This window comes from Daktulosphaira vitifoliae, unplaced genomic scaffold (assembly GCF_025091365.1).
Source record: "Daktulosphaira vitifoliae isolate Bord-2020 unplaced genomic scaffold, ASM2509136v1 Scaffold_1, whole genome shotgun sequence".
Classification (NCBI taxonomy): domain Eukaryota; kingdom Metazoa; phylum Arthropoda; class Insecta; order Hemiptera; family Phylloxeridae; genus Daktulosphaira; species Daktulosphaira vitifoliae.
Window position 1 is genome coordinate 55853432 of NW_026099572.1, and position 24242 is coordinate 55877673.

The following is a 24242-nucleotide window of genomic DNA, read 5'->3' on the forward strand; positions in this document are numbered from 1 at the left end:
ACTTTTAAGATAAAACAAGATATAAATATTAAAAATTTACATAATTCAAATTTTATAATAAAATAATGTGTATAAAAATAAATTCTAACTAAATAATAGTAAAAATAATTATACTTATATTAAGAATTATAGTATTAACAATTTGAAATAAATAGAAAAACTTTTAAAATATTTTTTTACATTGTTAAGTTAATTTTAAGATCAATTATAATATCTCAAAACATCAAATTAAATGTTTAGTATTTTAATTACTAACAAATTATAGTTTATTTAATTTTTATACATTGTAGTTGATTGAATAAATTGTCAACACAAAATAACAAAATATTTGTTATTTTAGTAACTTAACATTATTTTAAGTAATAATAATAATAATAATAATACTTAATTAAAAAAATCTTACTTAATAATTAAATTTTTACATGCATCCTTCAACATAGTTACCAGGAAATAGACCTGTGATACCATCCATAACACCTTCCCACCAACCATCATCATTTTTCTTCAAAACATAAATCACTGCATTTTCTTGAAAACTTAATTCATCATCTTTGTCAGCATAATAATCGTAAATTGCAATGACTAAAATATTAAAATTTAATTAATAAAATATGGTTTTTATATTAAAAGCTATAACTCTTTTAATTTAATGGTCTGTTTGCCAAAGTTCTAAATCAAAATTTGTTTATAAAAAATAATAATAGTAATTGATACCTTTCTCTAAATAATTTTTTGGAACCCATCCAGGAAGATCTGGTTCTTGAGGCACAATTGCACTAGTAGCCATATGACCAAAGTGATCTTCAGGAGGTGGTGGCAATGGAGGAGATATTGATCCTTGTCTTGTATTTTGTTGGGTTGCAGTAACTGTAGATGAAGAATGATATTGTGAAGTGTTTTTTAATATTCCAGGTAGAGAAGTATTAGCTCGATAATGATCTGTGGATGACTGTTGAGACATATTAGCACGATAATGGTCAGAGGATGATTGTTGCAATAAGTTTGAACGATAATGGTCAGTAGAAGATTGTTGAGATGTATTAGAACGATAATGATCTGTAGAAGACTGTTGAGACATGTTTGAACGGTAATGATCTGTTGTTGATTGCTGTGATGCATTTGAGTGATAATGATCGTTTGCTAATTGTTGAGTATTGTTGGACCTATAATGATCGTTTGACGAACCAAAAGTAGGATTTTGATGTAGATGGTTATCTAATAAATCTGGACCAACTCCTATCCTTGAATTATTTAGAGTATGAGGTGAAGGAGGAGCTAAAAAAAAATAGTTATTCATTAATATAAAAAAAAATTTATTTCATTTATTTTCTTACGAGGCATTGAGTTCAGTGAAGAAGGCTGTTCTGATTGTTGCATAGGATGTACCATTCCAACTATTGGAGCTGGTTGAATATTATTAGAAGATGTATGGTGCATTGGTAAAGAATTATACCCAGGACCTTTCTCACGTTTTGAATGACCAATAGGGTAATTAGGTGCATAATGACTTGGAACTTGAGGAGGGGCAACAGCTGGTGGTGTGCGATACTCACGAGAATTTTTACTTAATGTTCCTGTACTTCGTATAACTGCTGGTGGTGTAGGTGGTTTTATAGTAGGAGCTGGACCTACAGTTGACATATTTATGGATGGATTTGAATTGTTTGAAATTAGTTGGCGTGTTTGTCGTGGGGTATTACGAATACCATGACCAATATCATCAAGTGCTAAATAAATATAAATGATAGTGGAGATTTGAACAAAATTTTTTTTATTTATTTTCTAAAATAAATATCAAATTGAACATTTGTATTAGATGCAAAATTTAGAAAACAAATAAAAAAATACCTGTAAAATCAATAGGTTTTCTAACATATTTAATAGGTTTTTCAGGATTAGCTGGTGCAATAATTTTATATTGACGATTAGTAGTTTTGTTAGCTGTTAACACACCAATTTCTCTTCTAGCTACTTTTTCTTTATGTATCATTACATTCTAAATATTAAAATGTCATTAAAATTAAGAGTTATATATTTTCAAGAGTAAAATTAATTTTAATTAAATAAAATTTGATCTAATCTGTGACTACATTAAAATGTATTTAATATTTTTCAACATAATATTGTTAAATATAACACATACGATAATGTTATTAAACATTACTGATACTAATAGCACACAAATTTTGTTTTCAATAAGCTTAGAATTTAACTATTATATAAATTAATTTAAAATCTTTGAAGTTATTAAACCCAACCATTTATAAACTTACTAATGAATTATAATATATCCTATGTAAATATAAATTCATTAAAACTTTTTATTACAAGAGGAATACCATTATATCATAATTTCACTTATTTTACCATATGTAAATATAATATAAAATGAACAATTTATATTGTATTTTCACTAATATAATCAAAATATTTGTATTTAAACTGAAACATATTAAGTGTTTTTAATAGTAATTAACCTTTCTATACATAGCCTAATATTATAACTATACAATATTTATTTACTTGAGCAATGTGATTTATTTGGCTTTCCATTTCAGACAGCTGAACAGTTTGGAGATCGAGTAATTGCAAAAAATTAAATGCAAGTGTATTAATTTGATAAGCTACACTAGCTAAAGACTGAGTAGTATAATTTTTTGTTTCTTCTAGTGCTATTCTTTTATTTTCAGCTTGAAAATAATTTCCCTCACAATATTCTGCCACACGTTCTAAATTCACATGACTATCAGATAAGCTATTACGACCTTCTGGAATGTCCGCTTGCAATAATTGTGCTAGTTCAGCCATATTATCTGAATCACTTCCTAAACCTGACTCTCTACTAGGATCCGAGGCGCCTTAAAAATAATACAAATTTTAACTAAAAATAAAAAAATAGCAAGCTATTTTTATTTTTTTGCAGCTTTCAATAAACTAATTAAAAAAACTTTAAAAAATTTAGAATGAATATATATTAATATTGGCAAACAATAGAGATTACAAATTAGTTCTCAAATAATGATTTGGAAAGAAATTTCCTAATGTCATCTTAGAAATTAAATTGTAATACCTGTGTTGGTAAAAGTTGTCCACATGGCCATATTTAGGATCCAGAATTATTGTTTAATAAACTAGGAATACACTTTTATCCAAACCTTACAACTATGGTTTTCAATTAAAGTAATTTTTTTATTGAATATATTTGAGTCACAATTAAACTAATTCCACCCAATTGCTATCAACCTTATGATATATTAAAAATTGTATCAAAAGTCAGTGTAGCCATTAGATATTTTCTAGTATATATATATTATCTATTATAGTATCCTCATATCGTGATAACAGTAATTTAATCTGAACATTTAATAAATAAAAAATTCACAATTCAAAATTGCATTATATATATAATTATTTTGGTGTTACGTACAGCATAAATTATTGCTATATATTTAATTTTGAAACTTTAAGGAAAATGAGTATTATATTTTCTTTTCTTCCTAAGTGTTTTTTTCTCAATGTACAGAAAAAGTAACTAATTTCGTGAGAGTTTCTTCAATTTTTAACTATGACCAATGGTATCAAATCGCAAATATTTTAATTATTATATGCTGCTAAGTTTGTCATTCATTTTAGGATGTACTTTTACATTGTTACTTTTACATGCCAACACATTAAAATTAAACACCTCACCTGGTAGACCTAATTACAGAGTACTTGTAATTGTTATTTCAGCTTTTGAAAATCATGATAAACGAATTGCCATTCGTGAGACTTGGGCACAAACGAAAGAAAATATCAGAGTATTATTTATACTCTCTAAAAACCAACATAATATATCTTTAAAAAACATGCTGGAAAATGAGAAATCAATTTACAATGATATTTTAGAAGTAAATGTTCCTGAAACATACAATTCACTTAGTATTAAGTTATTAGAAGCATTAAAACATATTGATAATCTTGATTTTCAATATTTGTTAAAATGTGATGATGATTCATTTGTGGATTTAACTGGAATTGTTCAAGAATTAAACAAATTGCCAAAAAAAAAACTGTATTGGGGATATTTTAATGGTATTGCAAATGTTAAAAAATCTGGCAAATGGAAAGAAAGTGAATGGATATTATGTGATAAATATCTTCCATATGCCTTAGGTGGTGGATATGTTATATCAAAAGATTTAGTTAGCTATATCATTAAAAATCAGAATTATTTAAGGTACATCAATTAAATTAATTTACAAAATTAAAATAACATATTCATATTTATATTAGACAACTTTTATAAACACAAGTTGAATGTTGTATTTCTTTTAATCACTTCATTATTTTTACTTTAATTATTGTTAAATAGTTATTTGGAAATATTGATAATTCGTTATAACATCAATATTATTAATTTAAGTCAATATTCTATATAAAAATGGTATAATTTAACATTTGATAAAAAATTTTTAGTGAATTGATTCTTTTAGAAGGTTGTAATAAGTTTCATAGCTTTAAAAATGTTCAATAAAGTATGTTAATATTTTTGAAGAACACTAAATCTAAAGCCAATTAGTACTTTCTTTCAATACTATTATTATTTTAAATTAAGAAAAAAGATTACATTTTCTAATTTTTTTGTAAAAATGTTGTACTTATAATTTTTAGTTTGTTTATCAGTGAAGATGTCACTGTTGGAGCCTGGTTGGCTCCATTAAATATTACAAGAAAACATGATCGTCGATTTGATACAGAATTTAAAAGTCGTGGTTGCAATAATAAGTATTTAATTACACACAAGCAAAGTCCTGGAGTCATGAGATTATACTGGTCAAGAATACAAAATACTGGTAAAATGTGTGAAAATGAATATAAAAAATTTAATTCATATGAGTATAATTGGACAGTACTACCATCTAAATGTTGCCTGAGGAATTCAATTTTATCTCCTTAATTTTTAAATTTATACTCATTTATTCGTTTAACAGATTATAATTAAAAATGAAACAACATTAAGAAATAATTTGAAAATTAGTATATAATTTTATTTTTTTAATGGCAGTAGATACTAATAAATATTTAAAGATAAATATAGTACAGTTAAAAAAAAAAAAAAAAATTTATATATTGTACAGTTACAGTTATTTTATCTTTGAACATAATTAAAATGAACATACACTGTAAAGAATCAACTGAATTAATATTTTTTAAATTTATTAAAAATTTTATAAAAATTGCAAAATATTTATAATTTTTGTTACTATTTCTTTTTACGGTCAGTAATACATTTTGGACAAAACCATTTACCCTTTGGTTTTGTAGTTAACTTTACACAAGCAAAGTGGAACCATTCAATTGGACACTGAAAAAAACATATATTTTATTAAGAATTTTTGTTCTAATAATGTATATTTATATTTTCTTACATCTGGGTTATCACATCCAATCATTTCACCGTAAGATACTTGATTACATAAACAATAAGTTGGTTCATTAGGGTCAACTGGCATATCTAAGACTTCAGCAGAATGTGCAACTCCAGCACCAGTTAAAGCACCAACCAATGTACTGGCTTCAGTTGTTACACTAGCAACACTATTAACAGTATTTGCAGGATTGGTAACTGCACTAATTGACGGAGTTTTATTAGGCACTGAATTTAGTATCTTAACACCACCTGAAATAAAACCAATAAATGATGCCTATTGTTATAAAATTAGATAGTTTTCATAATACTTTTTTTCAATTGCTTCTTTTTGGATGCTTTAATAGTTGATTCTTCTTCACTGGATGCACTTTTTTTTTTTATTTCTTTATCTTTAATTTTTTTACGACCTCCTATTAGAAATAAAGGAATAGTTAATTAAATTTAGATTTAAAAAAGAAAATTTTTTTGAAACTAATGAAATCTAGATAAAAGATAAACAATATCAGCTTGTATAATAACTAATAATAGCAATAAAAGGATGAAGTGGGGTGTAAATGTAAATAAATGAGGTAATTTTATATTCATCTTTTCTCTGATAATATTCAGCAGATATTATTTTAGATTGAAAAGTTGTGGTCTTTTATGTGTTTTATCATATTACATGAACATTCAAAATAAAAACATGCATTTATCTAAAAAAATATATTTACAATTATTAAAATCGTTTACAATAACTTCACTTCATCCTAAACCAATTGATTATAAAATTTACATTTTGTGTCAATTTATTCAATAAATGGTTTTCTAAAAAATGACCTAATTATTACTAAACAAATTTAATCTATTAATATTATTGTTAAAATTTAATTAACTTCAAAAAAGATAAATCTAAATGAGAAATTTTTTTTTAATGTAATATCAGTTATCATGGTTCACTACAAAACAATAATATAATTAAATAATTGATAAAATATATTTTATTAATATAATAATAAAATTAATATAAATTTGTAATCATCAAATGTACTTTTTTGTGAGCACTCTTCAACGTTTCTTGTTGCACTAATAGCTTTATCTTGAATCTCTGCTTCAAATCGTGCCAGATCAGAATCTAATTTTCTAATATGCTTGTCAACCTATGAAATTAAAATATTTATCAATTTTAAGGAAAATATACATAAATCATTACATTTAACTCTTGTACATTTGAATTACATTCAACAATTATAACAATAACATAAATTTTTGTCTTATAAGAGTTAATTCTATAGTTATACTGAAACTTATATTCGTGTAAAAAATATGTATAAATTTAAGAAATAAAAATTAAATACTTGAGCTACTAGATTACATAAAAGTGATATATTATACTAAAGTGCACAAAAAAATAATTGTTATATATTAAAGATGATTTCATGCATATTTTTTAGTTTACATTAAAACAAAATTTTTTTCTACTAACAAGTTTTACTCAAAATGTTACTAATATATGTTAAAAACGGACTATAACGGTTATGCTATACATAACCTATGTTATAACATACCAACTCATAAGTTTGTATTGCTAACTGAACTTTATCATCTCCATATTCTTTTGCTTTGTCAAACTGACGTTGTATACTAGACATTGTTTCATTTTTCTTTTCAGAGGAATATCCTTTGACATTAGACATATAATCATCTGCTAATTTATCAATGTTCCTCATTAATTCTTGTGCTCTAGAATCTAGATCTCTCATTAAAGTAAAGTTACGTTTTAACTCCATTGGAAGATTTTCTAAACCTAAGTATAATACATTATACATAATATATTTGTAAATATATATATATATATATATATATTGAAGGATAAAATCGAAACTTACTGTCTAGGTAATGTTCAAGGTATAATGCTGATGTCATTTTATTATTTTTTTAGATATAGATTTTTAAGGATAAAGTTAACATGTGTAGCATAAATTACGCCAATTCTTACTAAACATTTAAAATATAAAATTTTGCCTCACAAAACAAGTTGTTGATGTATTTCATTATCTTTTATCAACTAGAAGTAATGATAAATAATATTTCATTCGATATGGCAGCACTGTTACGCATTGAAACACTGTTGTTTAATTTTTTCTACTAATAAATAACTATGTTAAAGCTAAATAAATAAAAAGTTAAAACTAGCTCTCAAATTAGTGATGGAAACTTGTTTTCAATCTTAATAACTGTTACAAACTGTTATTGTTACTTTTAAAATAATAGTTACTGTTATTTTCTCAAAAAAACTCTTTAAAACAGCGATATAACTGCTTTATATGTTAAAAGACTATTAATAAAATAAAATTAATATTTGTCTATAAATAACTAACATTAAATATTTATAATCAATTTAAATGTAAACGTAGAATTATTCATAATAATTGGCTAAGTGGATGATAAAAATAACTGATATGACTCTTTGTTATTTCACAAATAAAAAAAAGAAAATATTTACATTATAACTAATTTGTTTCTAAATTATCTAAAAACATATTTCTTACAATATACCTTTTACTAATCGTTCAAAATATCCATCATTTGTATAAAAAATTATAATTGAATTCTATTTAACTCACAATAGATAGATTTTTAGCTTTCTAAGGACAATCAGCGCTCCTAATGGTCTATTTATTTCGGTCATATTTTTATACAGAACGCAAAAGTAGTGTTAAACCTTAAGAGAACGCCATACGGGCAAACGAAACTACGATATGAACGAGAAAATGCGTTTTTAGATAGATGTTTTACAACCGAAATCTTCAATTACCTGTACGACCGCCTAATATTATTTTGGAGCGCCATATCATTCTACTATTGACTATTATGCTATGCGCAAAGGCGTAAAGCATTTGAGTAAATGTATTTGAATAAAAGTATTCAAATACTTTCATTGGTATTGAATAGTATTTTTAAATACATTTAATAAAAAGTATCTGAGTAGTATTTTAAATACAATTATTTAGTATTTAATACTGTTTAATATTCAGTACTATTAATATACTTTTTTTTTTTAATTTGCTAACCGTAACACAGCAAGCAAATTAAACTCAGTCAAAATGAAAATTGAGAATAATTCTCTGTTATTTTATATGTTACATTATAGTATAACATAATTATTGTGCTTATATAAATGCTATTATGTATATATCTATTTTTAATACATCAGTTGAACCTACAGTAGCCTATTGCAGGTTCAAATGATTTACTCTATTGTCAATAAAAATTTACTCTATTGACAATAATATTGTCACCGATTAGTCTCCAATAATCAATTTTATTTACCTCTAACTAAAAATATCGAAAATAATAAATGAGTTTTCTTAATTTAAGAGTACTCAATATTTGACTCAAATAACCCTCTTGGTAATTATTTAGGTGGAACCATTTACTCTTAGTTAAAATAAAAGCATTATTATTATTTTTTAATTGTATTTATAGTATTTGAAATACTTTTGTAAAGTAATTGAGTAATACTCAAATACTTTTGTATGAAAAGTATTCAAATAGTATTTTAAATACATTTTTTTAAAAATATTTGAGTATTATTTAAAATACTTTTTAAAAGTATTTTTTACAACTATGGCTATGCGTTACATATTATTTTCATTGATAAAGATTATAAAGCGCACATAGTATAAAACAAAATGAATATGTAATTATAATAAAATATCATAAGATTATATTATGATATTCTTTCGAATTCTACCGCTTATTAAATGTTAAAGTAGTTTTTTTATGTTATCTATAATAATAATATAAATCTATAATAATCATACCTAGTAAAATGAATATAGTTGGTACTTAGTTAAATTAAAACATTGGATATAATTGAAATTGTTGAGGAATTAATTATTTAAATTTTAGCTAATTGTAAATTGATTCTTTTCGTTCGAGAATAGAGGAATAAAGTTTTTTTTATATCTTTTTGTGCAGCTATCTACGACAATCACCTTAACAATAATCTATTAGTTTTTAGTGAGACCTGTTTTGCCTTGCAAATAGTTGGCATCGAGGCGAAAAAAAAAATCAAACAGATTTTAAATTATTTTGTCCCATCACTATCTCAATTTAAAATACTTGATGGACAGGGTAAAAGATATAGGAATTCATCGTTTAAATGATGATAATATAGAAATTTAGATTTTTTATAAATAATTGTTCTTAATATTTGCTAGTCTCTAACAAAAATTATATTAAGATACCACAGGCGTAACTAGAATAAAATTTATATATTCTTAAAAGTGAAGATGTCACTGTTGGAGCCNCAGAAAGCATTTAAAAAATAAAATGTTATAATAATATTTTATAACGTCATAACATCTAATGTTTTTATATTATTTTTTTAAATTGTTGTCTGGGTACCTAAATAGAGTACTATTGTATAATTATTGACATTTATGGAAAACATTCATGTTTAAACTAGATTTAATAAATCTTAAATGTTATTAAAATTAAAATTGTCATCAAAATTTGTTCAAGTTCAACTTTTTTTTTAAATTCATAGTTTTTCACAAATTTTCAAAAGTAAGTCAAAAAATTGTCCGAAGTAGCTAGGTAATTTAATTATAGCTGTTTAAATTGTGTGTACGGTAATAGCAACAAAAATAACTTAATTAATTAAAGGTGAATTTTACATACTTTAATCGATAGACATAAATTATTGTCGATAAAAGTCAAAATTTGTGTATGATTATCAAAGTTGGTTAAATGTGTAAGGTCATAATCGGTTGATGTAAATTATCAAAATTAGTAAAAGATTATATATATGTTAAAATGAATTCTTTATAATAATGGCTGGCTGCTATTTCATATTTATGTCTGAATCTATTGTAAGGTAGGGTTAGTTATGGTGTTATCTCTGGACATTCTCTCTGATAATCCCAACGAGAATGGACCACAATCATACCCACTGAGTTGTTGTACGGTGTGTAGTGATGACCACTATAAGCTTTATAAAATTACTGTATATTACAATATTTCATTGATACGCGTTTCCGCATGTGAATGAGCCTGCCGAAGGCATGAGTTATTTTGTATTTTAATAGTCTAATGTTGTCAATTATTAAGTAAAGACTACAGCCTAGTGATCGATATTATAACTTGTATTATAATATTAACGAAAGTATTTCTGTTTGTTATATATATTTTTATTATTTATTTGTTCTATTCATTTTTTTACTCGTCAACCTTTTGCATTTTAAAACTTTATAGATTCGTATTTAAAATATAAATTCATCATTAATATAGTTTTAATAATACTGGAAATAACAATAATTTATTTCAATGGACTATAAATTTTATGGGTATTGAATCTTGTCCTTATGTTACAGTTACGGTAACAAGAATTATTAATAAAAACTTTTTTATGTAACAACATGAAGAAATAACATCTACTGTTTGATAAACAAGACATTATCAACAGAAAATTAGTCAAAAATCACTAAACTTTAACAAGCAAAAACAGAATCAAATAACAAATAATATGTCTATTTTAATATATTTGTTATTTCTAACTGTTACTATTTCAATCACAACCATATGTCGAGTTAAAACTCAAGATAATAAATATTTTAATTTTCAACTTTTATGATAACACAGTGGTGTTTACAGAGTTTTGTCCTTAGGGGGTTGTATACATAAGTAATTCTTTTACTATTCCTTCAAAAATATATCTTGATATGATAAAGTAAAAAACTAGAAACACTTGTCAAAATTGTACCTTAAACACAAAAAGAAGTTTTATTTGAAAAATATTTACTATGTATGATAGGTAAAAACAATAATAATTACCAATTAATATATAAAGATTTATTATCTTAGTCTCAAATAAGGAATCAAATGAGAACTGGATTACTCCAACATAGTTACCTATTAATGTCAGTTTAAATGGTAATATAAAAAGTCTAGCTAATACAAATATTTTATAATTTATATCATAACAATGTTCAACAGTGCTACTTAAATTTACTTAATATACTTAACTCTGAGTACCAAATATGATGTAAATCAATGAAAATCAAAACTATATATCTTAAAAATATACATATGTTTAAAAAAGGAAACTGAACTAAAAAAAAAAAATATGATAGTAAAAATTGGGGTTGTTATAAATTTTTTAGGAGTCATCATATAAGGGTGTATTATCGCCCATTGTAGATTCAATCATCGATCTAGGACTATTAATTGTATGAGGAGTTGAGCGCCCAGACCTAGGAGTCCATCTATTTCCAGGTGATGCAAATCGCATATCAGAAGTTTTTTCATCATGACGCCCTGATCGAGATGATGATGCATGTACTCCAGGTGAGTCTTTTCCAGGATCCATTGAAAATGGATCATATGGTGTACCAGAATTGGATGGAGGCCCACGTGGAGATTTAGTAGAATTAGTGTGACTACTTTTGTAAGCTCTTGATGTTGGGGCTGGAGATTGATATCCAAATGAAGAAGCACTAGGTGTTGGTGATGGAGCATCACTCCGAGGAGTACTCATGGCTCTTTCTCTATTCATATTATAACGATGATTGTTATACCTAAAATAAAAATATCATTTGTTGAATAAGTATTATCAACTTTATATAATTATATATGTATAAAAAAAATAATCATAATATGGGTATTAGATTAAAACATCCAAAGATATAGTGTCCACGGATAAAACGTCCAATTTTGTTTGTTTGGTTTTTTTAGCCAAAAAATAAATAAGACACAACAAGACGACCAATGGATAAAACATTAAAATTAAATAAAAGTACATAGAGAATTTTTGTCATTTTTATATCTATATTAACTGTAATAATACTAAATCAAACATTAATAATAAATAATAATAAGAAATGGTTAGTACAAAAAACATTAATCATATAAATTGTTATAAAGTAACTGTAAATTAATCCATGGTTTTCAGTCAGCTGGTGTTTGTTGTGCAGTGATTATGTTTATTCAATTATTAAACCTAATAAAGGTTTAGAAAAATTATACTTTGAAGGGTATATATACATAAAAAATACACTTGGCAAACTCGCATTAGTTGGCGCTGTCCAAAATTTAGTTCACTTAAATGTTTTTCTATAATTAAAACAACTTTAAAAAAAACTGATTTACACATACACATTTAATATACCATAGAAATTGCAAAAAATGTTAATAAATAATCTAATGAAATATTTGTAAATGGTGAATCAAAATTAGATTATAACATAAAAAGTCGCACACTGTCACAAGACAGTTAAACAGAGAATAAGGTGACAGAAAATAAAAATAATCTGAATTTGTTAAAATAGCATATTATAGAGCCAGATTGGCGTAATATAACAATAATCACTATAGCACATACATTTTTACAAAGTGTCAGTGACTTCTGAAGAAGTCTAAAATTAATGGAAAGAAAAATTTTTAATCTGAATGAGGCATGTTCCAAAGAAAAAAATTAAATTCCTGCAAAAATAACTAAAAAAAGTATGTAATGTGACAGAAGGCGAGTAAGTATATTTGAATTTTTGTTAGCAATATTATAAGAAAAAACAAAAGAATATTATATTAAAACATTTCATTTCATTCTATATTTTGATTCCTTGATTTTTTTTCTATTATATTTATTTATACATGTATTAAATTAAATTAAATTATTAATAACTTTTATTATGTTCAATATTTTATACATTGGATTTTTTGTCCTGTCTTATTTATTGGCTTTTTTTTATTTTAGACATAATATTTAAAACTGAAAATTTTATCCATAGACGTTATAACTTTAGATATTTTGACTTTTTACAAAAAAAATTTAAGTTTAAAACTATGTAATATTTTTTTATAGTTTTCTAAGTTTTAGCTAAATTTTGATTTACCTATTACGAGGAGTATGCCGCCCTCCATCAGACATAGGTGTAGAATAACCACCATCACCACGTTGTTTAGCTTTAGCCCATTCTTCTGCCATTCGTCGCCAATCATTAGGATCTGCAGATTGTACAGGTTGTCTTGAAGGTGTGGTAGATGTTCTAGGACTACTTTGTACAACAGGAGTAAGAGAACTTGGATGTAAGAATACACCATCATGAACTGGTGTTTGATTAGTTCCATATCTTGGAGTAGTGTAGTTTCCCAAATAAGGAGTCTGACCAGACGGCGTATATGGCTAAATTTGAAAAAAAAAAAAAATTTTAAAAATAGTTACCATAAATTTTGGAATTAATATTTATTTTTACAGTATTGTATGCAGACGTTTGTAGATTATTATAAGGTACATGAGGTGACTGGGAATATTGTGGTGTTGCATTTGTTTGACTACGATTAATTGGAGATGGGTCTGAAAATAATAATATTTAATTAAAACATGAATAAATTAATATATTACTTAGTTTAACTGAAGTATTACATGGCAAAATGATTTAAATAATTGTTGTAAAATTATTTGATGTGTACTTGAAACAAATTAAAAAAAGTATATGAAATTTACCAAAAATTTTATAAATTTTGACTTAAATGTCAAATTACTACAAAGGGCAAGTGTTTTTTAGTCATGTATTACATTAAACATAAGGGAACTTTTCAGTGATACACACCTAGTCCCTAAACTATCTCTCTCAGTCATCATAATGAGGTTGTTGACAGGCGGTATAAAATACCATCAAATTATTAAGGCAGAGCCGAACCCTAATGTTTGAGGAAGAAGCCATGGTGATGATGATATATTATATTAAACAAGTATTAATTGGAAATAATATAGAATGAAGTGACTAATCTGTTACTATGTTGAACACTTCAAAATTGGCTATTTTTACCAAATATTGTATGATTTTTGGCTTTTATGCCTGATAGCTCTTAGAAATCGAGGTTTCAGATAGTTTTTCTATTAGTATCTCAAAGTAAATTTTATTATATTTTATTTGATGCAGATATAAAGTAGACATACTTTTTGGTACATTACTAAAAAATGGAAAAGAAAAATATTTTTATATGATTTTCAAGCTCTCATAATACATTGGATTTTCGAAAAGAGTATGTCTCTAGTACGGCAAATATTTGAAATATTATTAATAAAATGTTTGCAATAATCCTCTGAGTTTTTAAAAAGTTATTTCAATATAAAGTGAAATCTAAAAATATAAACATTGACTGTTTTATAGTAACTGTAAAATTTTTGGATATTTCCTTTTATTACAGGGATTAAGTGAAATTTTTTCTTAAAACGTCAATAGCCTCAACTAATTACGTTTTGTGATATTTTGACTAATCATAGAGCAAAATTATGTAGTGTTACGAAAAAAAAAAAAGAAACAACAGAGTAAAATATATAGTCTTTTAGTTATGTATTAAAATTAAATAAGTTTTGAACTGTTTACAGATTTATAAATTTAAAAATAAGTTCAATATTTTAAATAAATTTTTTTTGAGAATAAACTTTATACTAGTCATGGTAAGATGGGAAAGTGTGTCTTTTACTTTAATAAACACTTGAAAGTTAAATTTTAATTTATTTGAACATTTTAGTATAGATACAAGTTCTCTATAAATTTTCATGTTATTTATTTAACAACGGAATAGTACACAAATTATTTAATGACCATTTAAGTAAAAAAAAAAAACTCGTACACACTTTTCCCACTGTATCTTATTTAAATGTTAGAGTTTAATTGTTATAATATTTAATATTTAAATTTATAACAATTAAATTTGAGTTAAAAGGTTTCAAAATTAATAACTGATAAATTATTTTGCTAACCTAAGTTAGGAGATGGACGGTAAGGTTGACCTGATGATCTAGCAGACATCGGAGTAACATGAGGTGTAGCATCTCGGAAATGTTCTTTATACCAACGGAATAATGATCCAATTGAATCAAAATTTTGACTTCGAAAACGATAACCTTCTGGAGTGACTGTGATATATTCATGTTTTGATCTTCGTGTTGGTAAACAAGATAGTAAGAACTTTCCTGCATATTTCTAAATATAAAAATCAGTAATTAGTATATAACATTTTTTTTTTACCTTATATTTTAATTATTTAAAGAAAAATAATAATGAAAAAAATTACACTAACTTGAGAAACAGAGACTATGTAATGAATTTTTGATGGGTTATTATTTCGCTCTTCTCTTAAAATTTGTTCTGCTTTTTCAATATTACCACCATCTGTATCTCTATAATACCTAAATCTTAATAGTTCTCTAGCATTAGCCGCCATTGGGGTAATATGACGAGCAATAATTTCATCAAGGTCTTCAAATTCTTCAGTACCAATCCAAAGTGAACGCCCCAAAGAAAAAGCATTAACTTTTCCTTTTTCTTGTACATCAATATGTTGGTAAACATTGTCAGCTACCTTCCAAGTAACAGTTAGGTGATCAGCACCTTTACTCGAAGGTCTAATAATAGCGTCTCCTTGATCAGAGTTATGAAGTAATTTAACTGCTTCAGCAAATGAAACATTATGGAAACAAGGATGGACAATAACACGTTTGATGTAAGTTTGAGCATTTTTCAACTTATTTTTATCTATTTCACTTTTTTTTAACTTCGATTCTGTTTCATGATCATAATAAGGATCTTTTTGAGGCCGCCAATTATGTTCTTCGTCTTTTAAGTCTGAACTTTTAGAAGTAGCTTCAAATGAAAATCTCTCAGGTTCAATCTTAATGACACGACAATGTATAGCTTGATTAAAGCGAACTCTATCTTCAGGATTGGCCACATGTGTGTTTGATAAATTCTTCATAGCTATAAAACCACTTATACCATTATCCAGTCTTATACGAATACCTGATGCTTGCCCTGGACATCCACCAGCATCAAAATGATTCCATACCTATTACATACCATGAAAATATTAATAATTTTTTCTTTTAGTAGCTTTTATTATTAATAACAATTAAATTACACTTTATATATGTTTAACTTACATCAGATAATTCAAGAAAATCGTTTTTAAAGCAAAATGGACATTGCCACAAACCAGTTTCATCATTCCTTACAGGATTTGCTTTATCTAGTTGCTCATTTTGTGGTTTTCTTCGTGCAATTCCAGTGACTGTTGCTAATATCATTTTTCCTACATAAAATGTTTCTTGAGTTTCTTTAGTAAGAAGTTCAAAAATCTGGGTAGCATTAGGAGGTTTGTATGGTATTCTTAGATCTTTATATCGATGATTCAATTCTTGTCGAATATCATATAATGTTATACTTTTATTGCCAAAACCCTATGTAATAGAATATCAAATTAACCAATGCGTTTAAGATTAATTTTAAGTTATAAATATACCTGTCTTTCAAGTTCTTCAGCAAATGCATCTAAATCTAAATCTTTAAGTCTTTCAGGTGCATCTAAAATTTCTTCTAATGCACCAGATGGATTAGTTTCCTCATCATCATACTCCAAAGCATCTACAGCCATTTTTCTAGCCCATTCATATGTTTCTGGATGTACTCTAGAGCCATCTAAAACTTCTACATATGCTTCTGTACTATCACCCAATGAGTTGGTGTCAATTTTAATAAAACCAGCACAATTTATGAAAATTTTAGGACCCATGTGGCACGAAGTTACTAATTGCGTTCGATTTTCAAGTCTTTGATTTGTTTGTTTCATTAATTTTATTAGTGCAGTTGCTTTACGTGGTCCCAACCCACAAACAAATTGCATTAAGTTGGGAGCATATACACGTTGAACAACATCATTTATATCAACACCTACTTCATTAGTACGATTTATGAATTCTTGATGTAACCCTTCAAGTAATTCTTCTTGGTTTAATAATTCCTATAAAAGGTTTATTAGTAGTAGAATGATATATAAATGGTCAAATTATTTTTATTTGAATTAGCATATTAAACATTTGATTATTTTAGTTATAAAATACGTTCCAACAATTATTTTTAGTTTATTTTACTTTATTTGATACTAAAATAATTTTTCAAGAAGAGCAAGAACAATTTTTTTTTTTTTGGAAACATCCTTTTAAATTTACAAACAATTTATTGATAAAAATAAAATGTATAAATTATTTGTTTATATTTTATGTGTTTAAATGCTTATAAACTTTCATAATATCAAAATTAAGGTTAATTGATAGACATACTTGATATTGATGATAACGAAGGCATAATATTTCATCATCTGTTGTACATAGTTGAGAGAATTCAACTAATGGATCTTGCATTCTTCTGCCTAAAGATATAGCTTCTCGCAAGAGCTGTGGATAATCTCTGAACTCACTCTAACAAAAAAAAAAAAAAAATTATTATATATAATATATTATTAAGAGACACATGGTTGATTTATAAACAAATTTTATTATTTTCTACTATAATGACTTACTAAAGATTAAAATAAATACTTAAAATAAAAATTAAAATAATTTTTAACTTTTTAGTTTGATGTACTTTAAAAGCGTGTTTTTTTAGTTTTTTTAAACTGTATTTATTTTTCACTTTTTAGTTTCATGTTATGATAGTAGTTACTATCAATATTTTGGTTGTTACGGGTAACGGGAAATCAGAGTTTGATTCCGGAGAGGGAGTCTGAGAAACGGCTACTACATCCAAGGAAAGCAGCAGGCGCACAAATTACTCACTCCCGGAACGTGGAGGTAGAGACGAAAAATGACGATACGGAAATCATCCCCCATAAACAGAATGAATACACTTTATATCTCTTAATTAGAATAAAGCGTGTTAATATATAAATTTTAATAGTGATTAGAATATATATATATATATATATATACAAGTAAAGCGACTTAAGTATCATGCACTAGGTACAGTCGTGTTTTGTGGGCAGGCAGGTCGGACTAACATTATACCTGAGATATAAACGGCGGTAGGAATATATACGTATGATATTGGTCAGTCAAAATAAAAATTTGTTTATACATATATAATATTGATGACGAGCACGCGTGTACGGGTACGATAACCAAAAATAAATTTATACAGGAATAGTGTTGCCGTTGTGTGGTGGGGTGAATGCGTTATGACAGTCTGGTCTCAAGGCCATAGACGACGGAATATGCGATAATGCGTGGCGCTTGGAGAGTTACAAACATACATACAGGTGAAACTAATATAAGCGTGTTAAAAAAAATGTATTTTAATATTGATGCGACACAAAATAACAAGAGTTAATAATAAAATACAATAAAAGTAAAACTAAAATTAATTTTTAATTATCAAATAAAATTGTCAATTAAAAATTTGTTATGTATCAGTTTTAAGTTTGGAAAATATTAAAAAATAATTCACAATTTAAAAAAATGTTTGATTCTACCAATATAAAGTATATTTAGGCTCTAAATCAAATAAAATTTCTTATCATATTAGGTTTAACAGAAGAGTGGTACCTAACAATTTAAATAATATATATGCAATGTAAAAAAAATTACCTCTCCTTTAATAGAATTGGCATAAATTCTAGCCAAATGATTATCCAAAATTTCAACATGAATTTGAGGAAATTGTTCATCAATTACTAATTGATCAATTACTGCTTTAATATCTCTAACTAACCATAAAGCATCTCTAGATTCTCCACCAACAACAATTACATGTGGCCTTTTAGCTAGTAAAAAGTTTCTAATATGATTAAAATCTGAATCTCTTTTAACTTTGACATCATCATTAAATGGTCTTTTCATTATGTAGGGTAAACGTAAATGATCTACTACATCACCATCAGTAGACAAAATACAAGCGAATGATGCTTGTTCATGGTCAGGAGAATATGCCAGTCCCATAACTCTAATACCTTTAGTAGTATCCCAATCATCATCATCTTCATCTACTTCAGCTTTAAATGGAGCTACCTGTATGAATAGAAATTAAATTTAAAAACAACAATAGCTTTAACTCAATAGTAAATGTATAATATAGGGATAAATTAATAGGTGGCCTCAGTCGATAATGTCTCGTGCCTCAGTACATAGGTACCAAGGTTTCATTCTGTTGCGCTGGGCCATACAGGTTTTTCTGTCTTCTTTGGCACAAGCAATATATTATAAGAGATGACATAAACATAAATATAATAATAATAAATTAACATACAGATAGCCAATTTGATAATTTTGTCTTGCAAGATTTGAGAATATATTCCTTTGCTTCTGCTAATAAATTACGCTTAAGTTCTTTTACCATTTCTGGCATAAGCAATTTTCTATATGCTATATCCACACATTCACGACGCAAGTCATTCCATTGTTGTACATTGGAGCTGAATTCATCCTACAAAAAATAAATATAATCAATATAATTACAACTATAGTTATAAAAAAAATAATGGTAACACATACTCTAATATATAGTTGTTTAACTTCTTCAATGTAAGGAAGTGAACCTAAGCCATCAACTTCTTCATCAAAAGCAATAGTAAGTAGTTTATCATCTTCAGCTATTTGCAATTTCAAAAAATCTTCTTTTACAAGATCTCTTACAGGTTTACGTCGTATATATTTCATTCTAAGTAATGAATAATCTTAATATATATATATAAAAATTGCAATAGTGAATTAATTCCTTACGAATAACAGTTATGATTTTCATCAATTTCTTTCATGCCTCTTTTAGTTGGAACAATATTCATTTTAGCACGGTCAAAAAATGTTTCCCTTAAGCATTTTCTGATTAAAGGTTCTCTTGAGATTTGACATGCTACCATATATTTAGCAGCTTTTAAAACTTCTTCAGAAGTTTTTAAAAGTCTAAAATATAAAAATAATTATAAAACATTACTAAAAAAAAAAAATAAATGACAATATTAAGAATATAAATTGAAACAACATTTATCCTACAGTGAGAAAAATATAGTCTTTTATTTTAAACTAAGATGTTTTTTCCTTTATTTAAAAATAAAATTGTTTTAAAAATTATGTTTAAGTATATTATTCTTTACAAATAAATAAATGAAAACAATAGTTCTTCATTCCTGATAGCACATGGGATATTTAATAAAATTTTAATATAAATTTAACTCACTCATTACAGTATTCACCAGCAAGTTTATATGGATCAACAGACTCTTGATCTACTTCATGTCTTTGATAGTTATCTCTAACGTTTACAGCAAAATGTTCTGGTTTTAAGCCAAAACGTTTAGCAAAACCAGCTGAAAATTAATTTTAAAAAATATGTATATATATAATAAAAAATTAATTGATAAAATAATTACCTAATCCAGCTTTAAGACACATGTAGTATGGTCCAGAACTGCTTGCGGGTTTTACAGTTTCAGCATTATCATTTTCATTATCTATATCATTAGGTTCTTCTAAGTCTTCAGGAATATCTTCACCAGCTTCTAAAGTTAACTTTCTCTTTTCTTCTCTCAATTCTCTCTCTCTCTTTCGTTTATCTCTAGCTTGTTTTCTTGCATATTCCTGCATAGCAGGTACGTCACTAGCATAATATAACATAAAATGTCCTTGAATATCTTTTAATTCTTCATTTGTTTGCACAGCACGTAACTTATCTATATCATCATCTTTGATAATACGTATATGATCAGGTATAGGAGCATTTGTATCAACTTTTATTCTTTCCATCTGATAGTTCTGCATTTTTTGCATGAGCTCTATGAGCATACTTTTTCGAGATTTTAGCTGACACCACTAATAAAAAAAAATAAATATGTAAAAAGATGAATATTTAAAAATATATTTTATTACTTTTGCATCAAAATGATAAACTCTCCATAAGCCATTAATATCCAACTCTGGTTCAACATATTCTTTTCGGTAATAAGCTAAAAATGGCACTTCAAAATTTTGATTTCTCATAAAATCTAATGCTTTTTTAATTTTTCCAATTGTTTGTGGCCCTTTTTTAGATTGATGTCGTGGATCAACACCACCTTTGAATTCCTAAATTAAAAAACATAAATTAGCTACCAGTAATTTATATAAAACAATAAATTTAAGAAGAAAAGTAAAGGAATTTAAATAACTAAATTGAACCTGAATATTAATATTTATCACCTAACATTTTAAAACAAAATAAACAATATACTTGGGTAGTTAGGGTAGGTTTACAAAATGCTTGCTTATATATCCATTCTGCCTCATCATCTAACTCATCTGAACCCTCTGGCACTGGGATTACTGGTATTTCACGTAATTGCATTCTCTCTGGTATGTCATTGTTACGAATCTAAAAATATATAAGTTGTAAAATTAAATAATGAACTAATTATTACACATTGACTGACTTGATTATCCAAATCAGTGAAGTGTCCTCTTTTGAGTTCTATTGGCTCATAAATTTCAAAAATTGATTTTCTAGTTGCTTTTCTACGTTTTTGGGTTTTAGGTCTTTGTCTTCTTTCTCCATCTTCTTCATCTTCTAAGTAATCATCATCAGATGCATCTTCTTCATACTCATCATCATATTTTTCAAATTCATCATAATCAAAGTCTACACCAAAAATATCTTGTGCTTCTTGAAGTGCTGCATCATGATAAATATGCTTGCGTTTCTTTTTCTTTTCTTTTATCGGTCTACCTTCATCATCTACTATAAAACCATCATCATCTTCATCAGAATACTCTTCGCCATCATCATCACCTTCAATATTGTAATTGTCAGCTCGTTCAGCTCTTGAAGAAACTCTCTCTGAACCTCTATCATCTTCCTAAAATTATAAACAATAGTTAAAGTTAATAAAAAAAAAAAAAAAAAATGCAATAATTATTAGTATTAAATTTGAACTAACATTATCAGACGTATCAAACAACTGATTTGCAATAGCTTCACGATCTTCAGCTGGATTTTCACCATGTCCTTCATCATCACTTTCTTCATCTTCTAAACGTCTTAATCGCTTAAATCGCTTCTAAATAAAAACAAAAATTAATAAATTCAAGATTATAACCATTAAAAAAACAAATAATAACTTACTCTACGTTCAACTTTCACACCAAGATTTTCTTCTATAAGATCATAATCATCTTCTTCAAGTCTATCATCAAAATCATCATCTGATTTTTTTCTTTTTTTAGAACCATCTGATTCATCACCTGAGCCATCACTTTCTTCAATAGGATTATCATCAATTAAATCTTTAAGCTCTTCGCGGATTCTCTCTTCATCATCTAAAAAGTTGAAAATATTTTTAATTAATTTATTTACTATACAAATTTTGTATGTTTTAATAGTATGTACTCTCAGTTTCCAATCAAGACATACATAATATACTATATGCCTCAACAAACATTTTAAGTTTGGAAACATAGTACACTACTTCAGATTTGCGCAGTGATTTGTCATCATTGAGTACTCTTCACATTATTAAATAAAATAGTCGATATTTTATTTAATATAATTTTTCTACATTATTCTAATATTTCAAAAATAATTAAATGAAAAGAATCTGATTAAATTTAAATATTAAATGACAAAATGAAATAAATATTAATTTAAACCATTTAAAATTTTTTGCAATATTATTACTTTAATTTGTTCAATACAATATTTTATAGTTTGAATAAAATTTAGTAAAAAAAATAATTCACTTAAATTATTAGCATGATTTAATGATTTGTTATTTGAATACATTATACTATTTAACTTAGATTAGTTTAGCAATTACTGTTTTATTATCCAAAAAAAGTTTAAATTTATTGTCTAAGCAACTCAACTATTTAAGTTAAATATGTATGCAATTTATATTAATTAAATAGCTAAATTTAGTATTTTTACTAAATTGATTACTTTTTTTAAGGGGTTTAATTTAGTTTTAAGTTCAAAAATTAATTTACATATCCGACCTTTAAATTCCTATAGATATTTATTTAGAATCTAATGGAATAATAAAATTAATTTAACTTTAATATTGTTACAAATTTTGTTTTAATAATTATAAAATTAAACCTTCATCATCATCATCATCGTCACTTTCCATTGCTTTGATTCGTTTTGCTTTTTTCTTATCAATCTCATCCAACTCTTCATCCTTAACAAATATAATACATAAGTTATATTATTATTAATACAACAATATACACTTAAAAAACTTTTAAAATGAAGTAATAAGAAATATATTATATAAAATTGAGCTTAAAAATGGAATCATAAAAGTTATAATTTTAATCTTTATTATTTATTAATACTTAATTCATATTAATCTAGTAATTCTCGATAGTAAGTATATACACTAACTTCACTTTCTTCTGCTTCAGAATCCAAAAATTGTGACATTTTTTATAATCTAAAGTATAAATTATGATAATCAGAAAATTCCTGAAAATAAACAAAATCCGTATTAACCATTAAATTATAAAAACAAAGTAATAATTTAAAAGATATATAGTAATAAAGTAGGAAATTACTAAAACGTTATATCAATATAAAATAAATCTAGAAGGACGCGAAAAATTCTTATCAGTTCTTAACCAAAATAGTTAAATTTACAATAAAACGATAGAGTGAATAAATTATAATAATAATAATGAAATTAACCTACAAAAATTATTGAGACTACATTATTTGTATAATAGTAATAACAGTTTAAATTATTAAAAAGTGTTGCTTCTTAAAATCCAAATTATTTACACATCAAGGAAAATATTAGTTAAATTTTATGGTTTATTATGACACAATTTGTCATATCACAAACCAATTAATTTAGGGAAAATGCGTCTTATATTACTTTAAAAATATGTTTACCGTTAAATGTTAATGTGGAATATTGAAACGACAATATTCCAAATTTGAACAGTTTGATGACAGCGGCTTTGAGCCAAGGAATCTATGAGACAGCCATTTTACATGCTTATCAAATTTTGTAATCATCGACAGTGTGACCACCTTTCTTTATA

The 24242-nt window shown here is 25.8% G+C and overlaps 4 protein-coding genes across 6 annotated transcripts; 1 reads left to right on the top strand and 3 right to left on the bottom strand.

Moving 5' to 3' along the window:
- Positions 1-238: 238 nt before the first annotated feature.
- On the bottom strand, positions 239-3244 carry LOC126894132 (abl interactor 2-like). The gene is made up of 6 exons (XM_050664893.1): positions 3071-3244; positions 2524-2858; positions 1849-1996; positions 1335-1727; positions 715-1275; positions 239-582 (listed from the first exon to the last, which is right to left on the bottom strand). The coding sequence occupies exons 1-6, from the start codon at positions 3099-3101 to the stop codon at positions 419-421; spliced, it is 1632 nt and encodes a 543-aa protein (XP_050520850.1). The 5' UTR covers positions 3102-3244; the 3' UTR covers positions 239-418.
- A 121-nt stretch (positions 3245-3365) lies between these two features.
- LOC126894137 (beta-1,3-galactosyltransferase 6-like) lies at positions 3366-6603 on the top strand. Of its 2 annotated transcripts, XM_050664906.1 has the most exons (3): positions 3366-3575; positions 3634-4219; positions 4654-6603. In XM_050664906.1, exons 1-3 carry the CDS (start codon positions 3566-3568, stop codon positions 4937-4939), a joined length of 882 nt encoding a protein of 293 aa, XP_050520863.1. In that variant the 5' UTR covers positions 3366-3565; the 3' UTR covers positions 4940-6603. The 2 variants fall into 2 exon arrangements, with proteins under 2 accessions (XP_050520863.1, XP_050520861.1); XM_050664904.1 differs by having other exon boundaries at positions 3367-4219.
- LOC126894140 (inhibitor of growth protein 4) lies at positions 5183-7463 on the bottom strand. The gene is made up of 6 exons (XM_050664910.1): positions 7279-7463; positions 6958-7196; positions 6441-6549; positions 5722-5823; positions 5412-5662; positions 5183-5347 (listed from the first exon to the last, which is right to left on the bottom strand). The coding sequence occupies exons 1-6, from the start codon at positions 7313-7315 to the stop codon at positions 5246-5248; spliced, it is 840 nt and encodes a 279-aa protein (XP_050520867.1). The 5' UTR covers positions 7316-7463; the 3' UTR covers positions 5183-5245.
- Positions 7464-11233: 3770 nt separating this feature from the next.
- On the bottom strand, positions 11234-24226 carry LOC126894127 (transcription elongation factor SPT6). Of its 2 annotated transcripts, none has more exons than XM_050664887.1 (22): positions 24091-24226; positions 23584-23664; positions 23296-23377; positions 22324-22517; positions 22139-22258; positions 21635-22057; positions 21436-21576; positions 21096-21290; positions 20600-21038; positions 20407-20536; positions 19953-20132; positions 19725-19890; positions 19480-19656; positions 18822-19241; positions 17520-17657; positions 16703-17200; positions 16344-16640; positions 15485-16249; positions 15165-15387; positions 13648-13748; positions 13288-13577; positions 11234-11973 (listed from the first exon to the last, which is right to left on the bottom strand). In XM_050664887.1, exons 2-22 carry the CDS (start codon positions 23620-23622, stop codon positions 11556-11558), a joined length of 5436 nt encoding a protein of 1811 aa, XP_050520844.1. In that variant the 5' UTR covers positions 23623-23664; positions 24091-24226; the 3' UTR covers positions 11234-11555. The 2 variants fall into 2 exon arrangements, with proteins under 2 accessions (XP_050520844.1, XP_050520845.1); XM_050664888.1 differs by lacking the exon at positions 24091-24226 and adding an exon at positions 23888-24032.
- Positions 24227-24242: the final 16 nt, after the last annotated feature.